This window comes from Schistocerca gregaria, chromosome 3 (genome assembly GCF_023897955.1).
Source record: "Schistocerca gregaria isolate iqSchGreg1 chromosome 3, iqSchGreg1.2, whole genome shotgun sequence".
Lineage (NCBI taxonomy): Eukaryota > Metazoa > Arthropoda > Insecta > Orthoptera > Acrididae > Schistocerca > Schistocerca gregaria.
The window spans coordinates 407,278,755-407,294,227 of NC_064922.1; the positions used below are offsets into that span (position 1 = coordinate 407,278,755).

The 15,473-nt window shown below is 39.3% G+C and overlaps 1 protein-coding gene across 11 annotated transcripts in view; it reads right to left on the reverse strand.

The window, feature by feature from the left end:
• LOC126354210 (uncharacterized) overlaps positions 1-15,473 on the reverse strand; it is a 119,951-nt gene that overhangs the window by 33,216 nt on the left and 71,262 nt on the right. For 6 of the 11 annotated variants that reach the window (XM_050003674.1, XM_050003668.1, XM_050003670.1 and 3 more), the window contains 3 exons: positions 13,395-13,667; positions 8,950-9,222; positions 3,460-3,732 (listed from right to left, as the gene is read on the reverse strand). In XM_050003674.1, the coding sequence (XP_049859631.1) occupies positions 3,460-3,732; positions 8,950-9,222; positions 13,395-13,667 (819 nt within the window). The remainder of the gene's footprint in view (positions 1-3,459; positions 3,733-8,949; positions 9,223-13,394; positions 13,668-15,473) is intronic. The other 5 variants (XM_050003673.1, XM_050003677.1, XM_050003669.1 and 2 more) reach the window with 5 other exon arrangements.

The following is a 15,473-nucleotide window of genomic DNA, read 5'->3' on the forward strand; positions in this document are numbered from 1 at the left end:
CTGTAGATCTTTTTTAACACAATGTGAGTTTCGGCACAAACCAATATGTTCTCCAATTTGGAACTTTCGAATAATTATTCCGTTTGATAAGAGAGATCACAGGAAAACAATGGTTAACTCTGGACAGTTGCAATTCTGCATCCTTTCCTCCGGTAGTTTTCTCGACATTCGTTAAAATTATCTCCAACTTCATAGAAGGAAAATTGGGTTCTGTGAAGTCAAGGGTAGAGTTAGATGTGAGAATAGTTCATGTGATTAATCGCATCCCGCGACTGAGAATGAAAACCTATTTTGTACTGGAGTCAGATACACAGTCAAAGTTAAAAGATTCTTAAGTAAGACCCCTGTAGAGCTAAGACGTTAATAGTATATGTACAACTACAATACTTCTGACACACACTTCGGTGCGTGTAGAAGAGATGCACTGTGCTCAGAACAGTACCCACGACAACGTGTGAACTGGTTGCCTAGAGTTACGATTTGCCAGATGCTTTTTGGCAGCAATCTAATAGTTATTCCAGGGAAAATTCTTCACCAGCAGTAATTTCAACCTCCTTTCCTCACAACCTGTCCCGCTAATACCACTCCCCCACCTCTCTCTCTCTCTTTCTCTCTCTCTCTCTCTCTCTCTCTCTCTCTCTCTCTCTCTCTCTGTGTGTGTGTGTCCCTCTCCCTATCTTTCACATTCACACATACACACACACACACACATACACATACACAAACACACACACACACAAACACACGGTGTGTGTTTCAACTCAGCATAAATGCGGGGTGTTCAAAAAGTCTCTCCGCTATGCCGTATGATTGTTAGAACCGCATGCCGATGCAATCCAAACTCGTATTTTCACTGAATGAAGTGGTTCCTCATTAATACACAATGGATTTTCAAAACTCCACATACGAGAATTTTGCATGTTCATGTACCAGGATAAATGAAACCACGCCTCATCAGTTAAAAAAGATTTCATAAGAATATTCAACCCATTTTGCTGAACGAAATTTTTGAATCATTGGTAATAATGCAGTCTCTTACCATGATCAGTATTCTTCCGTTGTTGCATGACTGTCACTTTATATGGGGAAAGTTGTAATTTTTTCCTTACAGCAGTGTGGGCGAGTTTTATACTGACATGTTCGAAGTCATGGATATTTAATCGGAAATATTGAGTTGTTTATCCGTAGAAAAACCCTAGGATGACCACTGCTCAGTGCATCTGTCACTGAAACTGTACTTCGCAATTTGTTAAGCAAATCTCGCACAGTATCGTGATGTGGGAATGTTGTCTCCGGGAAAACTGAACTAAATGTTCGACAAACTGAAACTGTGTATTTACCGCTAGCGTTGAACACTTGTTCGACTACAAGCACACGTTCGTCATTATACCAGTGACACAAACGAAACAACCGAACAAAGGAACTAAACTTAAACGTTCACGACAACACGTAACGACACACACCATTGGTACTACTGACTCTGGCTAGAATAAACGAAACAGTGGAATGTTGGCAGAGTCAACCTGAAGGTAAGTAACCCAGGGAGGCCAACAGTCACACGGCACGCGCCGCCCAACAACCATACGGCATTGCGGAGAGACTTTTTGAACAGCCCATAGTATGTAAAGATATAGACAATAATTGTTGAACTTAATGTATTTCCACCCCTAAAAAGCTGCATCATTTTTCAAAAATACATAAACCTCTAGAGCAACTCAGACACATACCTGCGCAGAAAAAAATATCTTATCATTTGTACATTTAAAATATCAGTATCATTTACCATAAGTACGTAAATTTTTCCATGATACTAGTGTAACGTATTGTATTTCCGCGTCCCAAATGCCTTCATTATCTTTCAAAAATGTGTAAGCTTTGCAGAAACATGCACACAACGCTTATGTCAAGAGTCACAATGTTATTGCAACATCTAACGGTAATCTGCACTTGGAAACAGGCAATTGTTGATGTTAGCGTCACAACTGGTACAAGAAATAACCCAGCTAAATGCCACAGCTAAATTTTGCATGAACTCTTGATTTCATGAAATCTAATTGTTTTTGCACGAAGTTGGAGATAACTGTAATGCATGTCGTAAGAACTACAGGAGGAAACGATGTAGAACGAAGCTTTTCTGAGTCTCGGTTGTTTCTGTGTCATCTCATTTATCACATGGAATGATAACTCCAAACTTTCAACTTCAGGAAATCGGAAATACATTTGTTTGCATGGAAAATGTCATTTACAGCGAAATTGTTTATTAATGTTATCAATTTTATTACTTACAGTCAATCACAAGTAACAGATTTTCTGTAATATCTTGGAATCATAATCTTTGGAAAGCGTTATTATTGCTGTTAGTTTCTATGTCAAAAATCATCATTAGCAACTTTTTCTTGAAAACAGTCACATCGTTATGATGATGACTGACAACTGTAACCTTTTGCCGTATTAGAAGTTTCAGTAGCTGCCGATAGGAGGTTACTAAGAACTTTCTTAAATATCAGTAACAACTACCTTAAATAATTCACACGTTTCTAAAGACAGTCAATATCATACCCTCATTGGACCTTAGTTCTTAAATTTTTTTCTATAACTGGATGAGTCGGAAGATCTTACATGTGCAATGTCTTAATTGTTTAATGCCGCATGTGTTCCGATTTTTCGCTTGGCGCTTCTTTTCTAGCGTCCATAAATCCGTTTGTTGTGTAATACTGTGGGCAGGAAAGAACTAATGATCTTATTTGAACACATTTAATTTAATTAAAACGTCTACTTGGCGAGCACTAATTTCCAATCTCAAGAACAACAAGAAAGACAATAATTCTTGTAGTGGAAAATCAGTTAAAAGTTACAAGACAATGAGTAGAAATAATAACAAGCAAAATACTACGCTACACAATTGCAAAGTGGCGTCACACCTAAGAAGATACAAATTTCTACAGAAGACTACGGCGAGTTTCTAGTGGGCTGGAGGTGGCGTAGGTTTTGGATAGACCCGTCCTAGCTATAGGTACACATTGCCGTTCTGACTCTGCTCGTGCTACACTTAGTCACATTAGTTCCAATTAGTGGATCTCTGTCACAAGGCTTTCATGAAATAGTGCCCTGTTTATGCGGAAGGTCGGTTGATGTTTACATTTACTGGCGATGCTGTGATATGAATTACTGAAGGGAGGGCGGCAGCCCAACTTGCATGTCTATTGTGCATGCCCTCTAACTGATAAGGAGCCACTACGACACCATTCACAATCTCCAAATGACAAAATGAAAATGTGTGAACTCAGTAGCAACAGTGAACTACAAATAAGATATAAAAATCGATTAATAATAGCGTAGCAACCATAATCCAACAAGCGAAACAATGACGCTAAAAACTAAAGTTCCATCCTAATAATTCAATAACAGGTATACATCTCTGTTAATATTAACATTACACTCGTAGAGCAACGTTTGTACCTGGTTCATCGACGTGCTTGCAAAGCGCCGGTAAAAATGGTCCAAACATTTTATTCTTTACTTGATTCAGATGTCTGCACACTTCTCTGAGTTTAGTCAAGGACGAGATGTGTGAAGAGGGTTCCTCTTGTTGCGTCAAGCTCGTCGCAGCTTGCTCAGCATCAGGGACACGACTTGTGTCGGAAGGTCCTTCAGACGTTCCAGCGGCCGCTGTTGTGGTGAGCTTGCGTGTAGACATCACTTCCGTGGCGGCGGCCGTACTCGTTCCTGTATCTAACAACAAATCCATGTTCAAATTTCTGGGCATTTGTCTCGAAGAACATGCATTACCATATTTTTAATGTTATGTTGGAAGAACATGCAGTAAAGTGAAGTGAACATACAGGACGGAATGGAAACGGTCCTACCTAGGAAGTAGTAGATACATATGGGTGGTGCGCGGGGTCTCCCCCCCTCCCCTCTCTACCGCTCTTGCAGCGGCCGGTAGCATAGTCACCCACGGCCGTCCCCGCCAGTCAGACCGCACACTATTCATTTATTTATTTACTCGGCCGAATAGAGTATTTGTACTTTCCTACGTAGTATTATCATTTAAGATTCAACATACTTTTGCCATCAGAACTACTGGAAGATAACGGTAATGGTCAGGCACATAAACTGAGCCAATGCTTAACTTAATTACCGTTTTTTGAAGAGCAATCGCTGTGGGTGGTTAAAAGAGACTAATGGGAGAGATTCTTCAATACAAGCAAACGAGCATAAACGCTCTTAATGATCGAGATTCTGTTATGCAAGTGTTGTTTGTCTGTTTTAGATCTGACTAACTCAGTTTGCACAAACTGAACAAAATATTTGCTTGTCTACGTGTATTTATTGCTACAATAGAAAGAGGAGAGGTTTTTCATCAGTGCGACGTACAAAGACATGGCTGTGATCGACAATGAAAGTAGATTGACTTAATTCGCTTAGCTGTGATGAACACTCAGCCTGACATTGATTGTCCTATTGGCGAGGTAATTGACCAATTTTACATGAAGAATAGACGCACAGAATTAATCATTTAAGAAAGAGAACCACAATTGCAACTCCTTTATAGTGTAAGATGGCATTATCTTGTGTATGTGTATAATCAGTTTAAATAAAACTTTCTTAAACTTTGAGTGTGACTTGACTACTTTTTACTGCAGTAAAAGTAAAGGTAGCCGAAGATATTTTCATCGCCCCCACCTAGAGCCCTTTCCGTATCGACCACTGTACCTAGGACACAATGTCACTTATTGACGTACATAATTTGGTCATTATGAGAAAAACCCTTCACTATAAATATTGATGTGGATGGAGTATGTGTGATGGCTTTTATTCTTGCTTGAAGACGTTCAACTAAGGAAAAAAAAACAACAAAAAAAGAATATAGGAATATAATAGCGAAATTTCCACTCATAGATTTCACCCTTATTTTGAATTCTCCCTTCGAACCTACGAATCATTTACCTTTGATTCCTTTCCTTATTTGCATCTGTAAGATACAGATTGAACGTAACAGAGGAACGATTTTATCCCTGCATCGTGTCCTTTTCATAATCTCTTTTCCACTTGTATAGCGTCTGCTTTTCCTTCAATCTAACAACTAACGTTGTATTATTAAATTTTTGGAGCATCTTGAACCGTTGCCAAACTTTTTCTAGGTCACCTGCTTCCTTGACATTATCATGATTTTTGTTTGTTGTTGCTTCCGTTATGAACAATAACAGCCAAATTCCCGTTACACTCTTCAGGTTCATGTCTTCAATCTCAATAGTTCGTTTTATCCTTCTGACAAGCGTGCATTTTTATATCACGTTTTTCCTACGTCCACTAAGCCTCAGTTTTCTTGAAAATAATAGTGATTCATTCGTAAAAGACTTGGGTTACACTATATCCGTCTTTTCCTGAAATTTTTTTGTCTTCTCGTCTTCACGTGCACCTTTATTATATCTTGTTGTACCGAGAATTTTTAGTACTTACCTTTCTGCATCCTAGATTTGCCTATGCAACCTTGTGATTGCCGTTATTACCGATACATACTGCTTCTTAAAAAACAAACTGCTGTGGTATGCACTATCGCAATATGTGTTTCAGAGCCTTAAAGTACTTAAAAATATCCTCATTGCTCAATACTCCAAGATTTTATTACTGGCAGCGACAGCTATGTAGAATGTAGAATGTAGAATGTGTGTCTTGACACTTATTCTCATTCCTTGAGTATGAACTATTGGTATTGGCAAATGACATGCAAATTTCACAATTGATATATTATTCTAACATCGCAATTTGCACCATAAATTATCGTATAAATTTACTGTTAATAGATAACATTAAAGTTTTAGTGCTTTCGAAATTTCATGCATATGGTAGCACACGTGAGCATCAACGTATTCATTACCTGACTACAAAGCGATCGTCATGTTAACGTCGCATGTATGGAATTTCAGTAAGTTGTAACCACCATGTAGGTGCTCTACAGTTTTTCACACACACACACCATGATTATTCTTCTATGACTTTATAAATAAAAGACGACTGTGGCGGTTAGGTTTTCAGTAGCGCTACCGGCAAAGAGACATGTGCAATATGAACATTACTAACGGCCACGAGTTTACAAATAGAAAACACGATCGTTGTTCTTTTAGTGCTGAGTAACACAGAACTATACAAATTAAAATTTTCATAACTTCTGAACGGTTTGCGTTACGATGTTCAGACTGCACGGTAGGGTGCGAGGGGGGGGGGGGGGGGAGTGTGTTGTGGGAAATAGTATAAGCATGTGTGGCTTGGTTTAGCGATGCAGCCCATTTTCATTTGGATGGGTTCGTCAATAAGCGAAATTGGCGCATTTGGAAGACAGAATACGCATTTCGCGAACGAGAAGGCTCTTCACCCTTAATGAGTTCGGTGCGCTATGTGCAATCACAGAATAATGAGTGCCATGTTAATGGCACGGTAACTACAGAACGGTACGTATTGATTTTGAACGGGATTGTTTGATGTCCTGGAGGAGCACTTTGCGGAACGCATTCTGGCCGTGGGGTACCCTGAGACACTGGCATGGGCCCCGATTGGCTGCAAAATTCTCCGTATCTGAACACATACAACTCTTTGTTGTGGGGCTATATTAAATACAGTGTGTACAGCAATAACCTCAAAACCATTGCTTGGTTGAAAATACCCATTCAGGAGGTCATCGACAGAGTCCATTATGCGACATTTCAGCGGGTCGTGCAGAGTCCCGCTATTCGTCTGCGCTACATCATGTCCAATTATGGGATGCATATCGTTCATGTCATAACCAAAATCAGAAAATAATAGTGTCGTTTGCATGTTGAAGAAAGTTTGTACACACCGTAGTTTATCACTATTTGCGTTTTCCTTTTTCGCACTGTTTACATACACCTCAATCATTGTCTCCCTTTAAATGGCAGAAACTGCAGCTGTAAAATATATACATAGCGGGAACATTTAAAGCCGTAGCGTGTACACCTGTATTTCACCTGCTACTGCCTTGCGTTTACACCTGTATTTCAGTTGATACCACCGGTTTGTATGACTCAGCACCAGGTGCTGACAATTAACGGCATCCAGTATTTTGTCAACATTATTCAGTATTGTGGAAGAAAACTGAACAATGAAACCAAAAGAAATAATTAATGTGCCTGGTTTTCAAGGTAGCACTATAAGTAACAAATATTAGAATTTTGTTACGTTGTTTTTTATTGATCAATACATTCCAAATGAATATTTAACACAAGAAAGTCCGCTGTCGTGTAGCCTCCTGTACTGTCATGTACTGTCACTGTTTTAATAATAAAGACGTTTCGAACATGGTGACAGTGGAGAACCAAAAAAAATTTACATAATTTTGCCATCAATACATCTACATCTACATCTACATGACTACTCAGCAATTCACATTTAAGTGCTTGGCAGAGGGTTCATCGAACCACAATCATACTATCTCTCTACTTTTCCACTCCCGAACAGCGAGCGGGAAAAACGAACACCTAAACCTTTCTGTTAGAGCTCTGATTTCTCTTATTTTATTTTGATGATCATTCCTACCTATGTAGGTTGGCTCAACAAAATATTTTCGCATTCGGAAGAGAAAGTTGGTGACTGAAATTTCGTAAAAAGGTCTCGCCGCGACGAAAAACGTCTATTCTGTAATGACTTCCATCCCAACTCGTGTATCATACCTGCCACACTCTCTCCCCTATAACGTGATAATACAAAACGAGCTGCCCTTTTTTGCACCCTTTCGATGTCCTCCGTCAATCCCACCTGGTAAGGATCCCACACCGCGCAGCAATATTCTAACTGAGGACGAACGAGTGTAGTGTAAGCTGTCTCTTTAGTGGACTTGTTGCATCTTCTATGTGTCCTGCCAATGAAACGCAACCTTTGGCTCGCCTTCCCGACAATATTATCTATGTGGTCCTTCCAACTGAAGTTGTTCGTAATTTTAACACCCAGGTACTTAGTTGAATTGACAGCCTTGAGAATTGTACTATTTATCGAGTAACCGAATTCCAACGGATTTCTTTTGGAACTCATGTGGATCATCTCACACTTTTCGTTATTTAGCGTCAACTGCCACCTGACACACCATACAGCAATCTTCTCTAAATCGCTTCGCAACTGATACTGGTCTTCGCATTACCTTACAAGACGGTAAATTACAGCATCATCTGCGAACAGTCTAAGAGAACTGCTCAGATTGTCACCCAGGTCATTTATATAGATCAGGAACAGTAGACGTCCCAGGACGCTTCCCTGATATCACTTCGGTTTTACCCGATGATTTGCCGTCTATTACTACGAACTGCGACCTTCCTGACAGGAAATCACGAATCCAGTCGCACAACTGAGACGATACCCCATAGCTCCGCAGCTTGATTAGAAGTCGCTTATGAGGAACTGTGTCAAAAGCTTTCCGGAAATCTAGAAATACGGAATCAACTTGAGAACCCCTGTCGACAGCGGCCATTACTTCGTGCGAAGAAAGAGCTAGCTGCGTTGCACAAGAGCGATGTTTTCTGAAGCCATGCTGATTACGTGTCAATAGATCGTTCCCTTCGAGGTGATTCATAATGTTTGAATACAGTATATGCTCCAAAACCCTACTGCAAACCGACGTCAATGATATAGGTCTGTAGTTAAATGGATTACTCCTACTACCCTTCTTGAACACTGGTGCGACCTGCGCAATTTTCCAATCTGTAGGTACAGATCTATCGGTGAGCGAGCGGTTGTATATGAGTGCTAAGTAGGGAGCTATAGTATCAGCGTAATCTGAAAGGAACCTAATCAGTATACAATCTGGATCTGAAGACTTGCCCATATCAAGAGATTTGAGTTGCTTCGCAACCCCTAAGGTATCTACTTCTAAGAAACTCATACTAGCAGATGTTCGTGTTAATACAGTCAGCATGTGTGTATAACGAGGAAAGTACTTACCTGTAAGTTTCATATTTTTACAGTAGAGTAATAGTGCCCGTCTTGCTATAAAGGACAAGGAATTATCTATTAAAATAAAGTTCTGACACACTAATTGGCCAAGCTCCGTGTCAGAAACATTGTACGCCGCGCCCATCTCTGGCTTCAGGCTGGTTACTGCTGACTGTGCACTATAAGTGTAGGCTGTCTTCAAGGTCACAGCTTCAGTCATGGGATCCACATCTTTATTCACTTTGGCAGCAATGACGGTCCCATTTAATTCCGCAGACTTATCTGTAGCAAAGAAAAATGAGGAATTTAAATATGGCAAAGGAGTGAAGCAGTAATAAAAGCATTGTGCGGCAATGAAATATAAGATGTTACCTCTACAATTAAAGTACGAAATGGCTTACGTACTAGACATACTAGGTTAGTGAAAACACCCAAAGAACACTTTTACTAGTTGAAAGGAAGAGAGCATGAATCCACAGCACAAAGGAAAAGCAGTATTGCTGGTGGATCAGCTCCTGATGGAAAAAGATGTGAAAAAGGAGGATTGTAAATATGTGAAACATGTATTTCTGCAGGGTTAAACATGAAACATCGAATGATATGAGAAGGGACCGAACACTAGTTAAGACATCGTATATGTAAGATATTCAGACAGTCGTCCAGTGACAAGAAAATTTAAGAACTAACGCTCCTATGTCAGTATATTATTGGCTGTTATTAGAAGTGCATCGGTTATTTTCGTTGGTATTACACTGCTTATCGATTTTTATCGAAGATCTTAGTAATCAGCATAAGCTGCTATGAAAACATCTATTATGGCCACAAGTTACGATTGTGTCAATCATATTCAAGAAAATAGTGGTCAAGATGCAGTGGCTAATGATAATTGATTACATCGATACTTGTGGCAATAATAATTGTTTTCAAAGTTAAAGTTTTGCTAGGTACTTCAGAAAATATCTTACTTGCGTTTTACGCTATGTAACAAACATAACTGATAACATTCATAAATGTTTTTGCTGTAGATCTTTTTTAACACAATGTGAGTTTCGGCACAAACCAATATGTTCTCCAATTTGGAACTTTCGAATAATTATTCCGTTTGATAAGAGAGATCACAGGAAAACAACGGTTAACTCTGGACAGTTGCAATTCTGCATCCTTTCCTCCGGTAGTTTTCTCGACATTCGTTAAAATTATCTCCAACTTCATAGAAGGAAAATTGGGTTCTGTGAAGTCAAGGGTAGAGTTAGATGTGAGAATAGTTCATGTGATTAATCGCATCCCGCGACTGAGAATGAAAACCTATTTTGTACTGGAGTCAGATACACAGTCAAAGTTAAAAGATTCTTAAGTAAGACCCCTGTAGAGCTAAGACGTTAATAGTATATGTACAACTACAATACTTCTGACACACACTTCGGTGCGTGTAGAGGAGATGCACTGTGCTCAGAACAGTACCCACGACAACGTGTGAACTGGTTGCCTAGAGATACGATTTGCCAGATGCTTTTTGGCAGCAATCTAATAGTTATTCCAGGGAAAATTCTTCACCAGCAGTAATTTCAACCTCCTTTCCTCACAACCTGTCCCGCTAATACCACTCCCCCACCTCTCTCTCTCCCTCTCTCTTTCTCTCTCTCTCTCTCTCTCTCTCTCTCTCTCTGTGTGTGTCCCTCTCCCTATCTTTCACATTCACACATACACTCACACACACACATACACATACACAAACACACACACACACAAACACACGGTGTGTGTTTGAACTCAGCATAAATACGGGGTGTTCAAAAAGTCTCTCCGCTATGCCGTATGATTGTTAGCCCCGCATGCCGATGCAATCCAAACTCGTATTTTCACTGAATGAAGTGGTTCCTCATTAATACACAATGGATTTTCAAAACTCCACATACGAGAATTTTGCATGTTCATGTACCAGGATAAATGAAACCACGCCTCATCAGTTAAAAAAGATTTCATAAGAATATTCAACCCATTTTGCTGAACGAAATTTTTGAATCATTGGTAATAATGCAGTCTCTTGCCATGATCAGTATTTTTCCGTTGTTGCATGACAGTCACTTTATATGGGGAAAGTTGTAATTTTTTCCTTACAGCTGTGTGGGTGAGTTTTATACTGACATGTTCGAAGTCATGGATATTTAATCGGAAATATCGAGTTGTTTATCCGTAGAAAAACCCTAGGATGACCACTTCTCAGTGCATCTGTCACTGAACATGTACTTCGCAATTTGTTAAGCAAATCTCGCACAGTGTCGTGATGTGGGAATATTGTCTCCGGGAAAACTGAACAAATGTTCGACAAACTGAAACTGTGTATTTACCGCTAGCGTTGACACTTGTTCGACTAAAAGCACACGTTCATCATTATACCAGTGACACAAACGAAATAACCGAACAAAGGAACTAAACTTAAACGTTCACGACAACACGTAACGACACACACCACTGGTACTACTGACTCTGGCTAGGATAAAGGAAACAGTGGAATGTTGGCAGAGTCCACCTGAAGGTAAGTAACCCAGGGAGGCCAACAGTCATACGGTACGCGCCGCCCAACAACCATACGGCATTGCGGAGAGACTTTTTGAACAGCCCATAGTATGTAAAGATATAGACAATAATTGTTGAACTTAATGTATTTCCACCCCTAAAAAGCTGCATCATTTTTCAAAAATACATAAACCTCTAGAGCAACTCAGACACATACCTGCGCAGAAAAAAATATCTTATCATTTGTACATTTAAAATATCAGTATCATTTACCATAAGTACGTAAATTTTTCCATGATACTAGTGTAACGTATTGTATTTCCGCGTCCCAAATGCCTTCATTATCTTTCAAAAATGTGTAAGCTTTGCAGAAACATGCACACAACGCTTATGTCAAGAGTCACAATGTTATTGCCACATCTAACGGTAATCTGCACTTGGAAACAGGCAATTGTTGATGTTAGCGTCACAACTGGTACAAGAAATAACCCAGCTAAATGCCACAGCTAAATTTTGCATGAACTCTTGATTTCATGAAATCTAATTGTTTTTGCACGAAGTTGGAGATAACTGTAATGCATGTCGTAAGAACTACAGGAGGAAACGATGTAGAACGAAGCTTTTCTGAGTCTCGGTTGTTTCTGTGTCATCTCATTTATCACATGGAATGATAACTCCAAACTTTCAACTTCAGGAAATCGGAAATACATTTGTTTGCATGGAAAATGTCATTTACAGCGAAATTGTTTATTAATGTTATCAATTTTATTACTTACAGTCAATCACAAGTAACAGATTTTCTGTAATATCTTGGAATCATATTCTATTATTGCTGTTAGTTTCAATGTCAAAAATCATCATTAGCAACTTTTTCTTGAAAACAATCACATCGTTATGATGATGACTGACAACTGTAACCTTTTGCCGTATTAGAAGTTTCAGTAGCTGCCGATAGGAGGTTACTAAGAACTTTCTTAAATATCAGTAACAACTACCTTAAATAATTCACACGTTTCTAAAGACAGTCAATATCATACCCTCATTGGACCTTAGTTCTTAAATTTTTTTCTATAACTGGATGAGTCGGAAGATCTTACATGTGCAATGTCTTAATTGTTTAATGCCGCAAGTGTTCCGATTTTTCGCTTGGCGCTTCTTTTCTAGCGTCCATAAATCCGTTTGTTGTGTAATACTGTGGGCAGGAAAGAACTAATGATCTTATTTGAACACATTTAATTTAATTAAAACGTCTACTTGGCGAGCACTAATTTCCAATCTCAAGAACAACAAGAAAGACAATAATTCTTGTAGTGGAAAATCAGTTAAAAGTTACAAGACAATGAGTAGAAATAATAACAAGCAAAATACTACGCTACACAATTGCAAAGTGGCGTCACACCTAAGAAGATACAAATTTCTACAGAAGACTACGGCGAGTTTCTAGTGGGCTGGAGGTGGCGTAGGTTTTGGATAGACCCGTCCTAGCTATAGGTACACATTGCCGTTCTGACTCTGCTCGTGCTACACTTAGTCACATTAGTTCCAATTAGTGGATCTCTGTCACAAGGCTTTCATGAAATAGTGCCCTGTTTATGCGGAAGGTCGGTTGATGTTTACATTTACTGGCGATGCTGTGATATGAATTACTGAAGGGAGGGCGGCAGCCCAACTTGCATGTCTATTGTGCATGCCCTCTAACTGATAAGGAGCCACTACGACACCATTCACAATCTCCAAATGACAAAATGAAAATGTGTGAACTCAGTAGCAACAGTGAACTACAAATAAGATATAAAAATCGATTAATAATAGCGTAGCAACCATAATCCAACAAGCGAAACAATGACGCTAAAAACTAAAGTTCCATCCTAATAATTCAATAACAGGTATACATCTCTGTTAATATTAACATTACACTCGTAGAGCAACGTTTGTACCTGGTTCATCGACGTGCTTGCAAAGCGCCGGTAAAAATGGTCCAAACATTTTATTCTTTACTTGATTCAGATGTCTGCACACTTCTCTGAGTTTAGTCAAGGACGAGATGTGTGAAGAGGGTTCCTCTTGTTGTGTCAAGCTCGTCGCAGCTTGCTCAGCATCAGGGACACGACTTGTGTCGGAAGGTCCTTCAGACGTTCCAGCGGCCGCTGTTGTGGTGAGCTTGCGTGTAGACATCACATCCGTGGCGGCGGCCGTACTCGTTCCTGTATCTAACAACAAATCCATGTTCAAATTTCTGGGCATTTGTCTCGAAGAACATGCATTACCATATTTTTAATGTTATGTTGGAAGAACATGCAGTAAAGTGAAGTGAACATACAGGACGGAATGGAAACGGTCCTACCTAGGAAGTAGTAGATACATATGGGTGGTGCGCGGGGTCTCCCCCCCTCCCCTCTCTACCGCTCTTGCAGCGGCCGGTAGCATAGTCACCCACGGCCGTCCCCGCCAGTCAGACCGCACACTATTCATTTATTTATTTACTCGGCCGAATAGAGTATTTGTACTTTCCTACGTAGTATTATCATTTAAGATTCAACATACTTTTGCCATCAGAACTACTGGAAGATAACGGTAATGGTCAGGCACATAAACTGAGCCAATGCTTAACTTAATTACCGTTTTTTGAAGAACAATCGCTGTGGGTGGTTAAAAGAGACTAATGGGAGAGATTCTTCAATACAAGCAAACGAGCATAAACGCTCTTAATGATCGAGATTCTGTTATGCAAGTGTTGTTTGTCTGTTTTAGATCTGACTAACCCAGTTTGCACTAACTGAACAAAATATTTGCTTGTCTACGTGTATTTATTGCTACAATAGAAAGAGGAGAGGTTTTTCATCAGTGCGACGTACAAAGACATGGCTGTGATCGACAATGAAAGTAGATTGACTTAATTCGCTTAGCTGTGATGAACACTCAGCCTGACATTGATTGTCCTATTGGCGAGGTAATTGACATATTTTACATGAAGAATAGACGCACAGAATTAATCATTTAAGAAAGAGAACCACAATTGCAACTCCTTTATAGTGTAAGATGGCATTGTCTTGTGTATGTGTATAATCAGTTTAAATAAAACCTTCTTAAACTTTGAGTGTGACTTGACTACTTTTTACTGCAGTAAAAGTAAAGTTAGCCGAAGATATTTTCATCGCCCCCACCTAGAGCCCTTTCCGTATCGACCACTGTACCTAGGACACAATGTCACTTATTGACGTACATAATTTGGTCATTATGAGAAAAACCCTTCACTATAAATATTGATGTGGATGGAGTATGTGTGATGGCTTTTATTCTTGCTTGAAGACGTTCAACTAAGGAAAAAAAAACAACAAAAAAAGAATATAGGAATATAATAGCGAAATTTCCACTCATAGATTTCACCCTTATTTTGAATTCTCCCTTCGAACCTACGAATCATTTACCTTTGATTCCTTTCCTTATTTGCATCTGTAAGATACAGATTGAACGTAACAGAGGAACGATTTTATCCCTGCATCGTGTCCTTTTCATAATCTCTTTTCCACTTGTATAGCGTCTGCTTTTCCTTCAATCTAACAACTAACGTTGTATTATTAAATTTTTGGAGCATCTTGAACCGTTGCCAAACTTTTTCTAGGTCACCTGCTTCCTTGACATTATCATGATTTTTGTTTGTTGTTGCTTCCGTTATGAACCATAACAGCCAAATTCCCGTTACACTCTTCAAGTTCATGTCTTCAATCTCAATAGTTCGTTTTATCCTTCTGACAAGCGTGCATTTTTATATCACGTTTTTCCTACGTCCGCTAAGCCTCAGTTTTCTTGAAAATAATAGTGATTCATTCGTAAAAGACTTGGGTTACACTATATCCGTCTTTTCCTGAAATTTTTTTGTCTTCTCGTCTTCACGTGCACCTTTATTATATCTTGTTGTACCGAGAATTTTTAGTACTTACCTTTCTGCATCCTAGATTTGCCTATGCAACATTGTGATTGCCGTTATTACCGATACATACTGCTTCTTAAAAAAC